This window comes from Schistocerca serialis, chromosome 7 (genome assembly GCF_023864345.2).
Source record: "Schistocerca serialis cubense isolate TAMUIC-IGC-003099 chromosome 7, iqSchSeri2.2, whole genome shotgun sequence".
In the NCBI taxonomy this organism is placed as follows: Eukaryota; Metazoa; Arthropoda; class Insecta; order Orthoptera; family Acrididae; genus Schistocerca; species Schistocerca serialis.
In genome coordinates this window covers 266,187,867-266,209,589 of record NC_064644.1, presented here as the reverse complement: position 1 = coordinate 266,209,589, position 21,723 = coordinate 266,187,867, and the positions used below count along the sequence as shown (strand labels likewise).

The 21,723-nt window shown below is 39.2% G+C and overlaps 2 protein-coding genes across 6 annotated transcripts in view; one reads left to right on the top strand and one right to left on the bottom strand.

Moving 5' to 3' along the window:
- The window catches only part of LOC126412082 (calnexin), a 79,759-nt gene extending 77,148 nt beyond the window's left edge, over positions 1-2,611 (bottom strand). The window contains exon 1 of one of the 5 annotated variants that reach the window (XM_050081488.1): positions 2,523-2,611. The gene's annotated coding sequence lies outside the window, so the exon portion shown is untranslated. Of the gene's footprint in view, positions 1-1,576; positions 1,720-2,165; positions 2,487-2,522 lie in introns of those variants that run through there. The other 4 variants (XM_050081485.1, XM_050081484.1, XM_050081489.1 and 1 more) reach the window with 4 other exon arrangements.
- A 4-nt stretch (positions 2,612-2,615) lies between these two features.
- LOC126413006 (uncharacterized) overlaps positions 2,616-21,723 on the top strand; it is a 144,386-nt gene continuing 125,278 nt past the window's right edge. Inside the window, exon 1 of the mRNA XM_050082898.1 lies at positions 2,616-2,926. Within this exon, the coding sequence (XP_049938855.1) occupies positions 2,880-2,926 (47 nt within the window). The 5' untranslated portion in view covers positions 2,616-2,879. The remainder of the gene's footprint in view (positions 2,927-21,723) is intronic.

Genomic DNA, 21,723 nt, shown 5'->3' with positions numbered 1-21,723 from the left:
CTTGCACTAAAGATGCCAGTTCTGTCCAATCACAACTAACACAGTAGACCAAACAATTAATTTGTGATAAATATTTTCAACATTTGTTTATTTCTGTACAGATTTAAGAGCTTAAGCCCTAATGTACTTAATGTAAAAATATTGACACTAATAAATGTATTCAGTGTAATCCATGGTCATTAGACTAGTGTTATCTGTTCAACACATACAATAGTATACAAGAAAACCGATGAAATCTTTGGCTAGAAACTGATCAGGGTTTTCATTTATCATATATAATGCAAGCACTAACAACCTACCAAATTTAGTTCCATGGAACAGTAAAATTCAGCCTTGAGAACTGCAACAGACTATCTCACTTGCCAACATTTCTAAAATGTAGTAGAAACAAAGGCCTATATATGTTATATACATCTGTGCATAGTATTTCAACACTGTATTTGTGTTCAAACATTCTGAATGTTTCAATAAACCTTTTTTGTAAACACTTACCAGACTGCATGCTGCTGGTATGTTTCTTATGTGTCATTAGTGATAAGGTGCATTTAAGGGAATTACAATATTGAAGAATCTGTGGCAATGAAGAGTTTCAATAGTGAACATTTTAAATTGAATAATGTTTGAACTTCAACTTGTTTATACCGGTGGGTACCATACATGGATGAAAATTTTACATGTTGTGAAATCCTCAATTACACTAAATATTTGCTGTCCAGAAGATGGAAGAATATTATAACTGCATAAATAAGATGGTACCAGCAATGTACTCACTGTTTTTCCAAGTACATCTACACTACTGCAGACTACAAAGGACGGAGTAGGCCTACTCCCCTTTGTGTAGTAATTTGGAGTTTGGGAAGAGCTAGTGCTTAAAAATGTCCACGCGAGATGCAATCAGTGAAATCTTGTCTGCTATGGAGGTGGTACATAAAGGGGGTGGGGTGTGGGGGAAGGTTATCATACGTTTCTTGATATCTTACTTAATATTGTTCCTCAAAACTTTGTAAGTAGGTACATTTTCATAAAATAGATGGCATTTTCTAGCACCTATCAACTGAATTTTTTCAGGATTGCAGTGACACTCTACTGTGATTCAAACAGATTTGTAATCATTCAGGGGCCTTCTGCCACTATTTCATTTATTTTAAGTATCAACTACTACAACCATCTGGAATGGGTCTCCAAACACTTAAACAATATTATGGATAGGACGTCCAAGTGTTTTCTAAGCACTCTCCTGTGTAAAAATTTCGCCAGTATCTTACCAATGAACTGAAGTCTCCCAACTGTTTCACATATGATTGAGCCTAGATGGTAATTCAATTTCCTGCAAATTGTTACACGTAGGCTTTTGTACAAGCTCACTGATTCCAATTGTAACTAACTCATATTGTAGCACTCGAATACATTTTTTTGCTTTTGTAAAGTGTCAGAAAGTCTCATTTGTGAATCCTTGATGAAAGTTACAAATCTTTGTAGAACAATTCTTATCAACGTCTGGCTAAATGAGCTACACTGTTTTAGAGAATACTCTAACATTTACCTCAAACTGTGTTATACTGAGAAACATTCTTACCAGTGCCTGCCAACCAACTGAAGAAAACTGCAGTGTGTGATTGGCCTACTGCACGTTTAGTCAGGTTTTGATCACACACTTACGCCTGTATCTGCAATGATGTGGCAAGAATTGTCTAATACTTACAGGACTGCAACTAGCTAACCTATGGGTACGCCATCGACGAAAACAAGAAATAAATTTCTGGTATATCCGATTCGGTAAGATGACAAGAGCTATGACGATTGCACAGACTTTAACTTGCGCTTTACAGCCTCTCGGCAACGGGCATGTTCGATGTCTTTGTTGTCAGACAAGTGATTCACGAACATAAGGTGTAAGCAAGCTCACTTTTGAAGGAGGACACACGCATGTGAATTTTCCGTCAAAACCAGCCAACAGCATTCCTTACGTAATAACTTTGATTTACTGCAAACAGAAAAAAATATCCTCTAACAAAACTAAAGCTAAAATTTATTGTTTAGTTAAATGTGGGTAATTCTTAAGAAATGATATACGTATTTTGTAAAACTATATTTTGTCCACACACACACACACACACACACACACACACACACACAAAATCATGTGATAGTTTTAATCCCATTACCTAACTTTTAACCGTATAATCTTCCTCACGCCAAGATTCTGAGCGTATATCTCTGCAAATGCATCCAAACTGTGTCTCAAATTTAACATCCGTTTATGTCGCGGTGGCTAAATTGGAATCACGTAAACAACTATTACCATTTCCTGCTTATAGCACCCTACACACCTCACAAGACCGGTGTGAACCAAGCCAATCAGCAACAAACAGTTGTTTAACTGCTACACTGCCACGTAATGTAAGGTTCCTTCCTTCGAGACTTATGTGGTTTCTTTTTTATAAATAATTATATAAAAGAACTTGTTCCTATGACATTTAATTACATTAACTGCAATTATATTACACTATTTCACAACTTACAAATCAGCCGACACCAGATAAACAAATCAACATCTCCTGCGATCTATACGACGGCTCTACTCCAGAGACAATAATGTAATAGAATGACAATAATAGGGAAGGATCGTATTGTTTTGATAGTAGCGACAGATGAATATAGTGACGTAAATAAGTTTAAGTATACTAATCAATAATTCGGTGTCACGGATTATGTAACGTGATAAACATTTGACACATCCTGCTAATAGCGAAGTAGTGGCGAAGTACGTCGGCACACGTACAGCAGGATATTTTTTTTTAGACTTGTGCTCCATGTATCAGTTAAAGGACGCAAGCGTGGCCTATATTTGCTGTAACTGAATTAAGAAAACATTCGTTATGCAAGGAGAAACAAGATTGCTAAAAATATTTACTATGAATTGCTGGTATGTAACTTAGATAACACTGATAGCTACATAAGTATAGGTTATGACAAGGATCTAAACGTAGGTGGAGAACCTTCAGACATAACTTCAGCGTTAATGTCATTCAGTGTCGACTACATTACAGTCCGCAAATTTTTCAATATTATTAGTATTATTATGCAAGGATCTAAAAAAAAATGTTAGTATCAGTAAACGAGCAGTGGGAACAGAACTTATGTCTACAGCACAGTTTAAGAATTTCACTTTACGTTTAGCGGAGTTTGAAACACATTGCTGTAATAAAGGTTTTGTCGTGTGCGCATTCAACACACATTGCCGTTTATTTGTGCTATCTACGTCTACTTTCTGCAATCCACCTGAGGTACATGGCAGAGGGTACGACCCATGGTACCAGTTATTAGGGTTTCTTGCGGTTCCATCCACGTATGGAGCGCGGACAGAATGATTGTTTGAACGCATCTGTGCGTTCAGCCATTATTCTAATCTTATCCTCACGATTCCTGTGTGAGTGATACGTAGGAGTTTGTAGTATATAATTTAAAGCCAGTTCTTGAAATTTTACAAAGGACTTTCTTAGGATAGTTTACGTCTGTCTTCAGGAGTCTGCCAGTTCAGTTCCTTCAGTATCCCTGTGTCACGCTGCCACGGATTAAGCAAACCTGTCACCATTCGTGCTTCCCTTCCCTGTATATGTTCAATATCCCCTGTCACAATATAGTGGAGATGCTGAGTCAGGCTCAAGCTGCCAGAGACTATGATCGTGTGTTTTGTGTGTGTTGTCTATTTTTGACAAAGGCCTTGTTGGTCGAAAGCTGACTTTGACAGTTTTTCTGTTGTGCCTTTCTGTAACTCAGCATTTCCATTGTATAGTGAAAAGCATCTGAAGAATAGGATACTAGTGATAGCGAAGGCGAAAAACTCAACACACCTAAAATTTGTATCCTGTACTTCAGTTAAACTATATAGGTCAGCTGAAGAATAGGATACAAGTTTTTCGCATGTCGCTTTTTTCCAACTTCGGTAGCACTAGCATCCTGCTCTTCAGTTGAATTGTACAGCTCAACTGAAGAAAAGGATATGGTAGATGATGTCAATGTTACGTATGTTGGTTTTTTCATCTTCGCTAGCAGTAGTATCCTATTCTTAAGTTGACCTGTATATGTCCACTTAAGCATGGGATACAAATTTTACATCTTTGGAGCCTTTTGCCTTCGCTAACACCCTATTCTTCAGTTGACCTATATAATTCACCTGAAGTACGAGATACAAATATTAAGTATGTTGGTCTTTTTGCCTTCTCTAGCGAAGGCAAAAAATAGCGACATACGTGTATAGGTCAACTGAAGAAAAGGATACTATGTTCGTAGATGAAATGAGGCAAAACATTCCAATGTTACATATGTCACTTTTTTCTTCTTTACTAACACTAGTATCCTTTTCTTCAGTTGACCTAATAGATCAACTGAAGTATGGGATACAAATTTTTCGTATGTACTCATTTTACCATTTATAATACTAGTGTCGACTGAAAAATATCGTCGTAATACTAGTACTAGTAAAGGTGAAAGAAGTGACAAGTGTTAAATTTATATCCCGTACTGCAGTTAAGACAGATAAACCCATACCTACAGAACTGTCCAGAATGAAAACCAGTTCTTCAGAATATCTCAAACTTGCTAAGAATGAAAATAAGTGCCAAATGAATTTGAATGAACAAATGATTTACATTAATACAAGCAACAAAAATCTTATCAATGTTTAGCCCTGTCTTTTAAAAACACATGCATTTATTTCAATTTACAATGATGACGCCTCTCGGAAGATAAGTGATGTACTATCTATTACTCGAAAATAAAGGCATTAATATCTAAGAGTAAACTATGACGTCATTAGTCAAAGCTGACTGGTTGTATCCCATTGATCAGTTGACCTGTATAGGTCCCACCACTTGAGCAGTATTGTAGAACTGGTCGCAATAGTGACTTGTAAGCAGTCTCTTTTGTAGACTAATCACACTTCCCCAGTATTCTACGAATAAACTGAAGTCTACCACTATCCCTATAAAGTGCTACACCCAGGTATTTGAATGAATTGACTGATTCCAACAGTGACTCATTGATATTGTAGTCATAGGATACTAAATTTTTTCATTTAATGAAGTGTAAAATTTTACATTTCTGAACATTTATACCAAGCTTTCAGTCTCTGCACCATGTTGAAATCTTATCAAGATCTGACTGAATGTTTATACAGCATCTTTTAGAGTGTACTCCATTATAGATAATGACATCATCTGCAAAAAGCCTGATTTTACTATTAACATTGCATGCAAGGTCATTAATACACAACATGAACAGCAAGGGTCCCAACACACTTCCCTGGGGCACAACAAAAGTTACTTCTACATCTGACGATAACTCTCCATCCTAGATATCATGCTGTGTCCTCCCTACCAAAAAGTCCTCATTCTAGTCACAAATTTCACTTGATAGTCCATATGACAGCACTTTTGACAGTAAGCGTAGGTGTGGTATGGAATCAAATGCTTTCGAGAAGTCAAGAAACACTGCATGTACCTGGTTGCCTTGCTCCAAAGCTTTCAGTATGTAATGTGAAAAATGTGCAAGTTCGATCACACGTAATCAATATTTTCGAAATCCATGGTGGGTGGCACTGAGGAGGTCACTCTGTTCAAGATACCTCTTTATGTTTGAGCTCAGAATGTGTTCTAAGACCCCATAACAAATTGATGTCAAGGGTGTTGGATAGTAGTTTGTTTGGATCACTTCTACTAAACTTCTTATAGACAGGTGTGACTTGTGCTCTTTTTCCAAGAACTGGGTTCGGTTTTTTGTTCCAGGGATGTACAATAAATGGTAGTTGGAAGAGGGGCTAACTTGGCCACAAATTAAGTATGGAATGTGAGAGTTTCCATCAGGGTTTGGAGCTTTGTTCAATTTTAATGATTTTAGCTGTTTCTCAACACCACTGCCACTAATATTTATTTCATTCGTCTTTTCAGTGGTACGAGGATTAAATTGGGGAAATTCTTCTAGTTTTTCCTTTGTAAACGAACATTTGAAAATGGAGTTAAGCATTTCAGCTTTTATTTTGCTACCCTCAATTTCAGTTCCTGTCTGGACACTAACTTTGGTGCCACTAACTGCCTTTACATACAACCAGAATTTCTTTGGATTTTGTGAAATGTTGTTTGACAATATTTTGCTATGGTAGTCCTTGAAAGCATCAGGCATGGCTCTCATGATAGCCAAATGTGTTTCATTCAGCATCTGTCTGTCTATAGCCCTATGCTTTGTTTTATGCATATTGTGCAGTGATATCTGTTTTTTTAGAAGTTTCTTTACAGCGACTGTGTACCATGGAGGTTCTCTCCTGTTGTGAACTGTTCTACTGGGTTTATATCTATCCAGTGCATGGTCAACTATTCTTTTAATAAACACAAACAGTAATGATACTTGTTAACAGCCCATGCTTATTGACAGGTTGCACATATCTGAAGTTGTACCCCTTTATGAAACCCATGACCATAGTATAATTGAATCTTGGTGACATAAAGTTGCCATTCATTACCATGCATCATGCAGGATGCGTGTTTATATAGTACCGGGAACAGATCAAAATTATCAGTCTTAATTAATACATATTGTTGTTGAAGACTTTTTTCTCCTTCTAAATTTGATCTGAGGATTCTCCTTTCCCTCTTTCAGGTTCTTCCATGTGCCTTTTTTTATTCAACCTGAGACACTCTGAAGTATAGAATCCTAGTTTTATAACTGATTTATGGTGCATGATTTTGGCCTTGTAATATAGACCTATCACTCTGTTGTTGTACCTATTCTATGTTAATTTGTAAGCACGGCGTATTTTTGTGGCTCTTATTTTGCATCTGTTTTCCTAAGTATTTGAATCTGTCTACCCTTTTAATCTTCCCAACTTCTTCACCACCAGTTATTTTTCCCCTTGGTGTCTTTGTTGCATATATTCTGAATTTTCATATGAGACTTTGAGAAGCATTTTCCAGTGATTTCATGCAAGATCTCCAGCAATCTTTAAACATCCTTCCAGTCTCTGACTAGAAGAGTAAAGTCATCAGCAAAAGTCAACACCTGATTTTGAGTTGTTTTCTTTGTTCCGAAGGTGTGTTCCACTTATTCCTTCCAAGTTTAGACCTTCTTTCCAGGTTTTCTTGTTTATTTTGTTTATTTCTCACACAGGAAATCTGCAACACTATGAGGAACATGAACAGCAGTAATAATAATAATGTGACTGTATAACATATTAGTTTCAAATTAAAGATATGGGAAACTTATTGGCGAGAGGTGTTTTTATTTCCCAGCTGAGGATATATCTTGAATGATCTGCTTGAGAAGAACCAAAGTAAAGATGACTAGATCAAATAGCAATCTTTTACCATCATAACAAAAACATTATACCATAAATTTCATTCTTTTAAGTAACAACCCCAGTTTATTTCACCTTTTATAATCTTCTACAGATTAGTAGTAGATTTATTCTTGGAATTGTATAGTTTGTTGCAAATCATCATTAATTATTTTGGACAACTATTGAAAATGGATGCTAAGCAATAATTCATGCCATAGGCGAAGACATATTCCTTCATCTACCTCAGATCTGCACTCTGGTCTGATTTTGAGTATGCTTATACTGTAACGGTACCAGAAAATGCTTTTAATTCTTAGTATTATCAAAGCTATGGATATCTCTGTCCTACTATTTTCCATACAGCATAGTAACACACTTAGGCACTTTTTGCTTCTGATTAGCAGCATCACAGTCAGTGGACTGTTTTTTTGCAAATGAGGGACTAATGATCCCATTGTTCGGTTCCTTAATTCCCACACAATCAAGTAACTCATCGGCAAAAAAAAATTGTCTGTTGGTTCCATTACAAGTGTGCTCCAGTACCCTTAAAACAAATGTACATAGTCAATTACAATAAATCTAGGATGAAAAGGAATATTTATATTAGCTTTCTGGTTCAACCAGCGAAGTAATGTTATATGCTGCTGTAACATAATTTCTTCTTTGTATGTGTGTGTCTAAGATAAGATAAGATACTATTGTTTTTTTTAAGAAAGCAGACTAAGCAGTAGCTTAGCCTAAGAATCTAGCTTAGGCTGGAAAGTGGCAGTTTGGTTGTGAGTTGGCAAAGCCAATGGATGTGAAGGCAGAATACGGGGTTGTGGTGACGGACTGAAGTATGACTTATTGTAACTTACCCCATTTTAAAAAAAAATCTCTCTGATGTGATGTTATTGTAGTCACGTTGTTTACACTATTTGTTGCAGATTTCCCATATCACTTATCCTAGCCAGTCACTAGTATTGAATGTCCCTCTGTATTCTAAGTGTACTGCAGTGTCAGGAAAGAACATATAGGTTATTAAATAATACCTAAAATATGGTTTAAAAAATAGTATGTTTTGTACTGAAAATACCATTTTTGTCTGAATGAAGTTGCCCCGAAACTTGGTTCCATTTGTTTTCAAGGAATGAAAATGTGTGTGGTAAGCAAGCCTAACTACCTCGTAATCACTGGTATAGAAAAAATTCTAATTATAGTGATAGTTTTACATAGCTTCTACAGAATATCATAATTTGAACCTTACATCAGTGTTTTTCGCCTAACTTCGATCACAGAAATGTGATGTCTTCCACCTCACCAACCACACCACTGTCATAAAGGATCATGTCATTTCTAAAATTATTGCATACACACAACTGAACATATGGTGTTTTATTGTAGCTAAGAGTCAGATTATTTCCTAAAAACTATGCCAACCAGCATGGATTCCAAAAATATTGATCATGTGAAACCCAATTTGCACTTTTCTCACATAATACACTGAAAGCTTTGGCTCAAGGAAATCGGGTAGATGCAGTATTTCTTGATTTCTGAAAAGCATTTGACTCAGTATCACATCTGCACTTATTGTCAAAAGTTTGATCATATGTGGTATCAAGTGAAATTTGTGACTGGGCTGAGGACTTTCTGGTAGGGAGGACACAGCTTGTTATCTTGGATGGAGAGTCATTGTCAGATATAGAAGTAACTTTGGTGTACCCAAGGGAAATGTGTTGGGATCATTGCTGTTCACATTGCAGACAATGTTAATAGTAACATCAAGCTTTTTGCCGATGGTGCATTTATCTATAATGAAGTATTATCTGAAAGAAGCTGCATAAATACTCAGTTGGACGTAATGAGATTTCAGAGAGGTGCAGAGATTGGCAACTTGCTTTAAATGTTTAGGAATTTAAAATTGTGCACTTCACAAAATGAAGAGACATAGTATCCTATGACTGTAATATCAGTGAGTCACTGCTGGAATTGGCCAACTCGTACAACTATCTGGTGTAATGATCACATAGGCTCAGTCGTGGGTAAAGCAGGTGGAAGCCTTTCATTTATTGGTAGAATTCTGGGCAAGTGCAATCAATCTACACAGGAGATTGCTTACAATTTACTCATGCAACCTACCCTAGAATATTGCTGAAGTGTGTGGAACCAGTGCCAAATAGGGCTAACAGGGGATATTGAATGTTTACAGAGAAGGGCAGCATGAATGGTCACAGGTTTATTTAATCCATGGGAGAATATCACAGAGTTACTGAAGGAACTGAAATGGAATACTCTTGAAGATAAACGTTTAGTGTCCTGAGAAGTCTATTAACAAAGTTTCACATAGGGATTGTGAGAGTAAGAGTAGAATAATTACTTACGCACAGAGGCATTCAAACAATCTTTCTTCCTGTGCTCATTATGAGAATGGAACAGAAAGAAACCCTAATAACTTGTACAATCGGATGTACCCTCTGCCATGCACCTCACGATGGTTTGCAGAGTATAGATGTACAATGAGGAACTGTTTCCCTCATACTCCTCATTTATTTTATTGGCCATTCATTCATTCAATTCATTCCATAGGTCCCATTGAGAAGGAAAACCCTCAGGGATGTGGAATCTGTCAACACATACATTAACAAAATTCAAGAAAATCGTAGAAACTTAATGTGTGCTGTACAATAAGCTACCACTTTACTATTTAATGCTGTTTATGTTAGCTAAATTTAATCAAATAAATTAAAATGTGCTACTCTGAAAAATGTTGTTGCCCTCTCAGTTATACCATACAACTGCAGCGTATCTGTTACTTGATTATACTTACTTGATTATAATGTTCGAAGAAAATATTTACTTACAACAGTAAATGGTTAGCCTTGTTTACACTAAATTACCACTTCTCATGAAACTTTACAACCAGCACTCAACTTACCCTATAACTAACGTAACTTTTCAGTCCCTGAGCCTGGATATTCAGATAATTTATGTTTTTAAGTTTACTTTGAACTACTTGTGATTCCCACGTATTTGCTTTGTGTTAAATGGGAGTTTGTTGAATGTTGTTGTTGTTGTGGTCTTCAGTCCTGGGACTGGTTTGATGCAGCTCTCCATGCTACTCTATCCTGTGCAAGCTTTTTCATCTCCCAGTACCTACTGCAACCTACATCCTTCTGAATCTGCTTAGTGTATTCATCTCTTGGTCTCCCTCTACGATTTTTACCCTCCACGCTGCCCTCCAATACTAAATTGGTGATCCCTTGATGCCTCAGAACATGTCCTACCAACCGATCCCTTCTTCTGGTCAAGTTGTGCCACAAACTTCTCTTCTCCCCAATCCTATTCAATACTTCCTCATTAGTTATGTGATCTACCCATCTAATCTTCAGCATTCTTCTATAGCACCACATTTCGAAAGCTTCTATTCTCTTCTTGTCCAAACTATTTATCGTCCATGTTTCACTTCCATACATGGCTACACTCCATACGAATACTTTCAGAAATGACTTCCTGACACTTAAATCTATACTGGATGTTAACAAATTTCTCTTCTTCAGGAACGCTTTCCTTGCCATTGCCAGCCTACATTTTATATCCTCTCTACTTCGACCATCATCAGTTATTTTGCTCCCCAAATAGCAAAACTCCTTAACTACTTTAAGTGCCTCATTTCCTAATCTAATTCCCTCAGCATCACCCGACTTAATTAGACTACATTCCATTATCCTTGTTTTGCTTTTGTTGACGTTCATCTTATATCCTCCTTTCAAGACACTGTCCATTCCATTCAACTGCTCTTCCAAGTTCTTTGCTGTCTCTGACAGAATTACAATGTCATCAGCGAACCTCAAAGTTTTTATTTCTTCTCCATGAATTTTAATACCTACTCCGAATTTTTCTTTTGTTTCCTTTACTGCTTGCTCAATATACAGATTGAACAACATCGGGGAGAGGCTACAACCCTGTCTTACTCCCTTCCCAACCACTGCTTCCCTTTCATGTCCCTCGACTCTTATAACTGCCATCTGGTTTCTGTACAAATTGTAAATAGCCTTTCGCTCCCTGTATTTTACCCCTGCCACCTTTAGAATTTGAAAGAGAGTATTCCAGTCAACATTGTCAAAAGCTTTCTCTAAGTCTACAAATGCTAGAAACGTAGGTTTGCCTTTCCTTAATCTTTCTTCTAAGATAAGTCGTAAGGTCAGTATTGCCTCACGTGTTCCAGTGTTTCTACGGAATCCAAACTGATCTTCCCCGAGGTTGGCTTCTACTAGTTTTTTCCATTCGTCTGTAAAGAATTCGTGTTAGTATTTTGCAGCTGTGACTTATTAAGCTGATAGTTCGGTAATTTTCACATCTGTCAACACCTGCTTTCTTTGGGATTGGAATTATTATATTCTTCTTGAAGTCTGAGGGTATTTCGCCTGTTTCATACATCTTGCTCACCAGCTGGTAGAGTTTTGTCAGGACTGGCTCTCCCACGGCCGTCAGTAGTTCCAATGGAATATTGTCTACTCCGGGGGCCTTGTTTCGACTCAGGTCTTTCAGTGCTCTGTCAAACTCTTCACGCAGTATCGTATCTCCCATTTCATCTTCATCTACATCCCCTTCCATTTCCATAATATTGTCCTCAAGTACATCGCCCTTGTATAGACCCTCTATATACTCCTTCCACCTTTCTGCTTTCCCTTCTTTGCTTAGAACTGGGTTTCCATCCGAGCTCTTCATATTCATACAAGTCGTTCTCTTATCTCCAAAGGTCTCTTTAATTTTCCTGTAGGCAGTATCTATCTTACCCCTAGTGAGATACGCCTCTACATCCTTACATTTGTCCTCTAGCCATCCCTGCTTAGCCATTTTGCACTTCCTGTCGATCTCATTTTTGAGACGTTTGTATTCCTTTTTGCCTGTTTCACTTACTGCATTTTTATATTTTCTCCTTTCATCAATTAAATTCAATATTTCTTCTGTTACCCAAGGATTTCTACTAGCCCTCGTCTTTTTACCTACTTGATCCTCTGCTGCCTTCACTACTTCATCCCTCAAAGCTACCCATTCTTCTTCTACTGTATTTATTTCCCCCATTCCTGTCAATTGCTCCCTTATGCTCTCCCTGAATCTCTGTACAACCTCTGGTTCTTTTAGTTTATCCAGGTCCCATCTCCTTAAATTCCCACCTTTTTGCAGTTTCTTCAGTTTTAATCTACAGGTCATAACCAATAGATTGTGGTCAGAGTCCACATCTGCCCCTGGAAATGTCTTACAATTTAAAACCTGGTTCCTAAATCTCTGTCTTACCATTATATAATCTATCTGATACCTTTTAGTATCTCCAGGGTTCTTCCATGTATACAACCTTCTTTCATGATTCTTAAACCAAGTGTTAGTTATGATTATGTTGTGCTCTGTGCAAAATTCTACCAGGCGGCTTCCTCTTTCATTTCTGTCCCCCAATCCATATTCACCTACTATGTTTCCTTCTCTCCCTTTTCCTACACTCGAATTCCAGTCACCCATGACTATTAAATTTTCGTCTCCCTTCACAATCTGAATAATTTCTTTTATTTCATCATACATTTCTTCAATTTCTTCGTCATCTGCAGAGCTAGTTGGCATATAAACTTGTACTACTGTAGTAGGTGTGGGCTTCGTATCTATCTTGGCCACAATAATGCGTTCACTATGCTGTTTGTAGTAGCTTACCCGCATTCCTATTTTCCTATTCATTATTAAACCTACTCCTGCATTACCCCTATTTGATTTTGTGTTTATAACCCTGTAGTCACCTGACCAGAAGTCTTGTTCCTCCTGCCACCGAACTTCACTAATTCCCACTATATCTAACTTCAACCTATCCATTTCCCTTTTTAAATTTTCTAACCTACCTGCCCGATTAAGGGATCTGACATTCCACGCTCCGATCCGTAGAACGCCGGTTTTCTTTCTCCTGATAACGACATCCTCTTGAGTAGTCCCCACCCGGAGATCCGAATGGGGGACTATTTTACCTCCGGAATATTTTACCCAAGAGGACGCCATCATCATGTAATCATACAGTAAAGCTGCATGCCCTCGGGAAAAATTACGGCTGTAGTTTCCCCTTGCTTTCAGCCGTTCGCAGTACCAGCACAGCAAGGCCGTTTTGGTTATTGTTACAAGGCCAGATCAGTCAATCATCCAGACTGTTGCCCTTGCAACTACTGAAAAGGCTGCTGCCCCTCTTCAGGAACCACACGTTTGTCTGGCCTCTCAACAGATACCCCTCCGTTGTGGTTGCACCTACGGTACGGCTATCTGTATCGCTGAGGCACGCAAGCCTCCCCACCAACGGCAAGGTCCATGGTTCATGGGGGGGGTTTGTTGAATATAATATCTATTTTGTTGAATATCTTACCACAGTGATACATAACTCCATTATTAACCCTACATAAAGATCAAAGTTTTCATGAAAATTATGTTTGAGGCTTATATTGTGACAATTTAACTGAAATTTCCTCCCTAATGATTTGTTATGCTAGTAATGAAAGTAAATGTAGGATAAACTGAAAAATTCATAACTGTAATACAAGAAGTAAATATCCTTTTGATGTAAACTGTGCAGTCATTTCTAGGGTTCAGAATGAATTTTATACGCAACTGTGCACCTACACTATGTGATCAAAAGTATCCGGACACCCCCAAAAAACGTATGTTTTTCATATTAGGTGCATTGTGCTGCCACCTACTGCCAGGTACTCCATATTAGTGACCTCAGTAGTCATCATACATCGTGAGAGAGCAGAATGGGGTGCTCTGCAGAACTCATGGACTTTGAACATGGTTAGGTGAATGGGTGTCACTTACATCATACATCTGTACGCGAAATTTCCACACTCCTAAACATCCCTAGGTCCACTGTTTCCAATGGGATAGTGAAGTGGAAATGTGAAGCGGCATGGACAGCACAAAGGCGTACAGGCCAACCTTGTCTGTTGACTGGCAGGGACAGCTTACAGTTGAAGAGGGTCATAATGTGTAATAGCGCACATGTATCCAGACCATCACACTGGAATTCCAAACTGCATCAGGATCCGCTGCAAATACTGTAGTAGTTAGGCGGGAGGTGGGAAAACTTTGATTTCTTGGTCGCACGGCTGCTCATAAGCCACACATCACACTGGTGAATGCTAAATGACGCCTCAATTGGCGTAAGGAGTGTAAACATGGGATGATTGAACAGTGGAAAAACTTTGTCTGGAGTGACGAATCATGGTACACAATGCGGCAATCCAATGGCAGGGTGTGGGTATGGCAAATGCCCAGTGAACATCATGTGCCAATGTGTGTAGTGCAACAGTAAAATTTGGAGGTGGTGCTGTTATGGTGTGGTCTTGTTTTTAATGGAGGGGCCTTGCATCCTTGTTGTTTTGCATGGCACTATCACAACACGGGCTTACATTGATGTTTTAAGCACCTTCTTGCTTCCCACTGTTGAAGAGCATTCGGGGATGGCGATTGCATCTTTCAACACGATTGAGCACGTATTCAAAAGGCACGGCCTGTGGCAGAGTGGTTACATGACAGTAACATCCCTGTAATGGACTGGCTTGCACAGTATCCTGACGTGAATCCTAGAGAACATGTTTAGGAAGTTTCAGAACACCAACTTTGTGCTAGACCTCACTGACCGACATTGATACTTCTCCTCAGTGCAGCACTCTGTGAAGAATGGACTGCCATTCCCCAAGAAACCTTCCAGCACCTGATTGAACATATGCCTGTGAGAGTTGAAGCTGTCATCAAAGCTAAGGGTGGGCCAACATGATATTGAATTCCAACATTACAAATGGAGGGCACCATGAACTTGTAAGTCATTTTCAGCCAGGTGTCCAGATACTTTTGATCACATAGTGTACATTGTGCTAGCTGGACACATAATGCCAAGGTTGCTGTTCGGCAAGTGGACTGATGGTGGGGCTTTTGTAGGTTGGGATCAGTAGAGGAAGCAAGAGGCTTTAAGGAGGAGGAGGGGTTGAGGACAGATAGCTAGCAGCTCAGAGGGAGGCAGGAGGCATGCAGGATAGGATGGTGGCTGGTGTACAGGCTAGGCATGTGACACACAGGTACCAGAGCCACTGAGGTATGATGCACGATGAAGATGATGTGGATTGTTATGGAGTGATAAGACAGAGGGTGAAACTGTTGGGTAGAGGCTATGGGTCAGTGGAGGTAGAGGCTAGGAGGATTATGGGAGCAAAGGATGTGTTACATGGACATCTCCGATCTGCATAGTTCAGAAAAGTGGGTGTGGAAGGGGAACAATCCATATGATATGAGTTGTCAAACAGCCCTTGAACTTAAGCATCTTTTCCTCAGTAGTCTTTTGTGTCGCTGGCAGGCCAACTTTGTTCTTGGCCACAATTAGGCAGTGGTCATTCATTCTGGTGGACAGCAGATTGGACGTGCCCATGTAAAATGCTGTGTAGTGATTTCAATGCAGGTGGTATATTACATGGCTGCTTTTACATGGGGCTCTGCTTCTGATGTAATAGGGTAACCCTGTGACAACTCGGCATAGGATGTGCTGGGATCTTGTATTTGGCAGGTCTTGCACCTGGGTCTGAGATAGAACCCCTATGTCAAGAGGTTGGGGATTGGAGTGACTTAGGGAGGGACCGGGATGTCGTGAAGATTGGGTGGGTGGTAGAATACCACTTCAGGAATGGTTGTAAGGGTCTGAGATGGAATGCCCCTCATTTCCAGGCATGATGATACATAATCAAAGCCCTGTCAAGGCATATAGCTCAGGTGCTGCAGTGTGGGGTGATTCTGGTCCATGGTGTCACCTATCTGGCAAAAGGAAAGAAATAATAATTTGTTTTGTAGGAAAATTCTTGTAGAATGTAAATATTTTTATATTAAAGGAGACCCCTAGAGCTAGAGTAACAAACACACACACACACACACACACACACACACACACACACACCTCTGCCCCAGTATGGTGCCGGCTGGACTAGTAGTGCCGACACTTCGTTTCTCAGCAGGTGGACTGCTTGCATTGGGGGTAGAGAGGGACTGAGGATGGGTGGCTAGTGGCTTGTAGGGAAACAGTCGGTTTGCTACCTAGGAATGCAGGAGGAGGGGTGGCAGGTATATGGGCTAGTCATGAAAAGCACACTAGTAGGAGCCGATGGGGAGCGTCGCACACTGGAATCGACCTGGGAACGTGAATTGGGAGGGTGTGACAGGACAGAGGAGGGGGAAGCTGTTGGATAGGGGATGCAGGGTCAGTGGGTTACCTGAGATTTAGGCCAGGATGATTACAGGAGTTGAGAATATGTTATGAGATCAACTCCCATCTTGATAGCTTAGAGAAGCTGGTGGTGGAGGGAAGGACAACATGAAAATACTCCCTGTTATAAAGCAGCATCTGTGAGGCAATGGTTTGGGGACAGTAACATTCCTGAAATGGACTAGCCTGCCCAGAGTCCTGACCTGAACACAATGGAACATTGGGATGAATCAGAATGTCAAATTTGCTCCAAACACCAGTGTCCTCCATGACTACCATCTCGCATTTCAGCTTTTGAGGAAGAATGTGCTCCACAGACATTTGGACACCTCATTGGAAGTCGCCCGTTGCAGAGTTTAAACTATCATCATAGCAAAATGTGGACATGCCCAATATTAATGTCCACTAATAGGTGTTCGAATACGTTTGATCAGGTAGTGTCTAACACCAGAAATGAAAATAGCCTTATTATCCACAGCTTAACATTGCTCTTGGATAGAAATGAACAAAATATGCAGCCAAACATATAATTCGATCACAACCCTTGTGAGTTAAAGGTACTGGTAGATAATGAAAGCTTTAAAAGAAATGGAAATAATTTCTAGTTCATAAGTGTATGGTTCCTGAATAGGGGCAGCAGCCTTTCCAGTAGTTGTCCGGGGTCAACAGTCTGGATGATTGACTGACCTGGCCTTATAACAGCAACCAAAAAGACCTTACTCTGCTGATACTGTGAACAACTGAAAGCAAGGTTAAACTACGGTGGTAATTTTTCCCGAGGGCATGCAACTCTACTATATGGTTAAATGATGATGGCACCATCTTGGGTAAAATATTCTGGAGGTAAACGAATCCGTCACTGTGATCTCCAGGCGAGGATTGGTCAGAAGGATGTTGTTATTGGAAGAACAAAATTGGCTATTATGGACTGGTGCATGGAACTTTAGATCCCTTAATTTCAAAGGGCAAATAGATAGGTTGCAGATAGATATTGTGGGAATTACTGAAGTTCAGTAGCAGGTGGAACAGGACTTCTGGTCAAGTGACTACAGAGTTATAAATACAAAATCAAATATGGAAAATGCAGGAGTAGGTTTGATAATGAATAAGAAAGTAGGAATGTGGGTAAGCTACTTGAACAGCATTGTGAACACACTATTGTAGCCAAGGTAGACACAAAGCCCACACTGAACCACAGTAGTACCAAGTTTATATGCCAACCAGGCCTGCATATGATGTAGAGATTGAAGAAATGTACGATAAGATGGGTGATGGATGGCCAGAATTTGATAGTAGGAAAAGGAAGATAAGAAAAAATTAGGTGAATGTGGACTGGGGGAAAGGAATGCAAGAGGAAGCTGCCTGGTAGAATTTTGCACAGAGCACTGTCTAATTATCGCTAACATCTGATTTAAAAATCATGAAAGTAGGTTGTACACGTGGAGGACACTTCAAGGATACCGAAAGGTTTCAGATTGGTTATATAATAGTAAGACAGAGATTTAGAGACCAGGTTTTAAATTGTAAAACACATCCAGATGTGGTTTTTGACCACAATTTATTGGTTATGAACTGTGGTTTAAAACTGGAAGAAAGTGCAAAAAGGTAGGAATTTAAGAAGATGAGACTTGGATAAACTGAAAGAACCAGAGGTTGTAGAGTGTTTCAGAAAGAGCATTAGGGAACGATTCACAAGAACAGAGGAAAGAAATACAATAGAAGAAGAATGGGTAGCTTTGAGAGATGAAATAGTGAAGGCAGCAGAGGATCAAGTAGGTAAAAAGACAAGACCAAGTAGAAATCCTTGGATAACACAGGAGATATTGACTTTAATTGATGAAAGGAGAAAATATACAAACACAGTAAATGAAGCTGGCGAAATGGAATGCAAACACTAAAAAATGAGATTGACAGGAAATGCTAAACAGCTAAGCAGGAATGGCTATTGGACAAATGTAGGGATTTAGAATCAAATATCACTAGGGGAAATTAAAGAGGCCTTCGGAGAAAAGAGAAGCAGCTGTATGAACATCAAGAGCTCAGATGGAAAACCAGTACTAAGCTAAGAAAGAAAGCAGAAAGGCGGAAGGAGTATATAGAGGGTCTATTCAAGGGAAATGAACTTGCAGGCAGTATTATGGAAACAGAAGAGAGTACTGCAAGACCTAAGTTGATACAAAGCCCTGGGAGTAGGCAACATCCCATCAGAACTATTGATAGCCTTGTGAGAACCAGTCATAACAGAACTCTTCCATCTGGTGTGCAAGGTGAAAACTGTTAAACTTCAAGAGGAATATAATAATTCCAATTCCAAAGAAAACAGGTGTTGACAGGTGTGAATATTACCAAACTATCATTTTAATAAGTTATGGTTGCCAAATCCTAACATGAATTCTTTACAGAAAAATGAAAAAACTGGTAGAAGCTGACCTCAGGGAAGAACAGTTTCGATTTTGGAGAAATGTAGGAACTTGAGAGGCAATATTGACCCTGCAACTTCTCATAGAAGATAGGTTGAGGAAAAGTAAACCTGCTTTTGTAGTGTTTGTAGATTTAGAGAAAGCTTTTGACAGTGTTGGCTGGAATACTGTCTTTGAAATTCTGAAGGTAACAGAGGTGAAATACAGGAAGTGAAAGGTTATTTACAACTTGTTTAAGAACCAGACGGCAGTTATAAGAGTCGAGGGGCATGAAAGGAAAGCAGTGGTTGAGAAGGGAGCTTTCATCTAGCACCGACGTTATTCAGCCTGTACATTGAGGGGAAAAAAAGAGTAGTGTTAAAGTCCAGGTGGCATAAATAAGAACTTTGAGGTTTGCTGATGACATTGTAATTCTGTCAGAGACAGCAAGGGATTTATAAGAGCAGTTCAATAATGGAATAGACAGTATATTGAAAGGAGGATATAAGATGAACATCAACAAAGCTAAATGAGGATAATGGAATGTGGTCAAATTACATCAAGTGGTGCTGAGGGAATTAGATCAGGAACTGAGACAGTAGAAGTAGTAGATGAGTTTTGATATTTGGGCAGTAAAATAACTAATGATGGTTGAAGAGAGAGGATAAAAAATGTAGACTGGCAGTGGCAAGAAAAACATTTCCAAAAGAAGAGAGTTTTGTTAACAGTGGATATAGATTAATCTTTCAGGAAGTCTTTCCTGAAAGTATTTGTAAGGAGTGTAGCCAGGTGTGGAAGTGAAACATGGATGATAAACAGCTTGGACAAGAAGAGAATAGAAGCTTTTGAAATGTGGTGCTACAGAAGAACACTGATGAATAGCTGGGTAGAACACATGACTAGTGAGGAGGTACAGAATAGAATTGGGGAGAAGAGGAATTTCTTGCACAACTTGACTAGAAGAAGGGATCGGTTGGTAGGACATGTTCTGAGGCATCAAGTGATCACCAGTTTGATAATGGGAAAGGGGGGGGGGGTGCAGTACAAAGTGTGGAGGGAGATGAGACATGAATACAGTTAGCAGATTAAGCAGGATGTAGGTTACAGCAGTTATGCGGAGATGATGAGGCTTGCACGGTATAGAACAGCATGGCAAGCTACATCAAACTAGGCTTTGGACCGAAGGCCACAACAACAACAATTCATTGTACTCCAGAGATGAATTTCTTAATAGGTAGTATCTGTATTTGGTTGGGTGATTTATCAAACTTTATAGTAGATTAATATTTAAGAAAACAGTTATTTAAATGACGAGCTTGTAGCCATGATTTTTACAGAGAAAATGTATCTTGACACTAGCCGGCAGATTAAAACTGTGTGCCGGACCTGGACTTTAACCGAGAACTCTGTCTTTTGTGGGCAGTGCAGTTACTGACTGAGCTATCCAAGCATGATTCATGACCCTCTCTCACAATTTTACTCCTTCATTTCTTGCTGAACTATCACTCCTGAATGAAAGGATGTTGTGGAGAGAAATGTCTTAGCTGCAGTCTAGGGGATTGTTTGCAGTATAATTTTTTCTCTCTAAAGTGGAGTGTGCGCTGTTTTGAAACTTCTTGGCAGTTTAAAACAGTGCTCTGGAACAGGACTCAAACCCAGAACATTGCTTCTCACGTATATGCACTTACTAAATTAGCTGTCCTTGCCTGTCTCAGGAAGGAGTGAGGTATTGGGGAAAGTAAAACTGTTTGGACAGACCGTGGTAGCTAATCTGGTACACAAACATATACAACAGCATGAATAATTAAATCAAAAGGAAACTTACTGTCTGTTCTTCTGTATTTACTTAGTCTTCACACCTTCCTAGTCTCATTTAAACTGTTAGTAATGTACATGACAGAATTTATTAGCTAATTGAACAAGTTTCTTCCAAAACCCATACCTGCAGCACTGTACTGTAACAGAAGTAATCACACTACTCCCAGTACATGTGAGAGTGTTGTGTATGCACTTAGGTTCGTAACATGAGTGTCACTTGACTGCATAGTGTGAGTGCATCACATATTACTGCTATCTCCCCCCCCCCCCCCCCCCCTCACCCTGTCCCCTCCCTTCTCCTCTTCCATTCGATTCCAGAACTGAATGCAGGAAGAATGACTAGTTAGAAGCTTATATAATATTGAATTTCTCTAGCTGCACCACTCATTTCTCTCTCGGGATATGCATTATTGATAATTTTGATAATGCACACTACCTCTCTTATAGCATCTGTCAGTGAAATTGGGTAAGCATCTCTTGAGTAGCTCTGAGAGTAGCTAAATGAATATCTGACAAAACAAGGAGCTATTCTTTGAATCTTCTCCACCTTCTTTCTTAATCCTATCAGGTAATGGGCCCAGACTGATAATCAGTGTTGTAGAATTGGTTGGATGAGAGTTTTGTGAGGTATCTCCACCAGGGATAAATTACTCCTTTAGGATTATTCCAGTAAATCTTAATCTGGCATCCACTTCTCCTACAACTAGTTGTTAATGCTTTTTGTGTGTTAAATTGCCTCAGTCATTGTTTTACATCTACATCGAAACTTCGCAATCCACCTTATGGCATGTGGCAGAGGGTACCCCATACCACTACTAGTCATTTCCTTTACTGTTCCACTTGCAAATGGAATGAGGGAGAAACACTACCCATATGCCTCCATATCAGAACTAATTTCTGTCATGGTCTTTATACACAATATA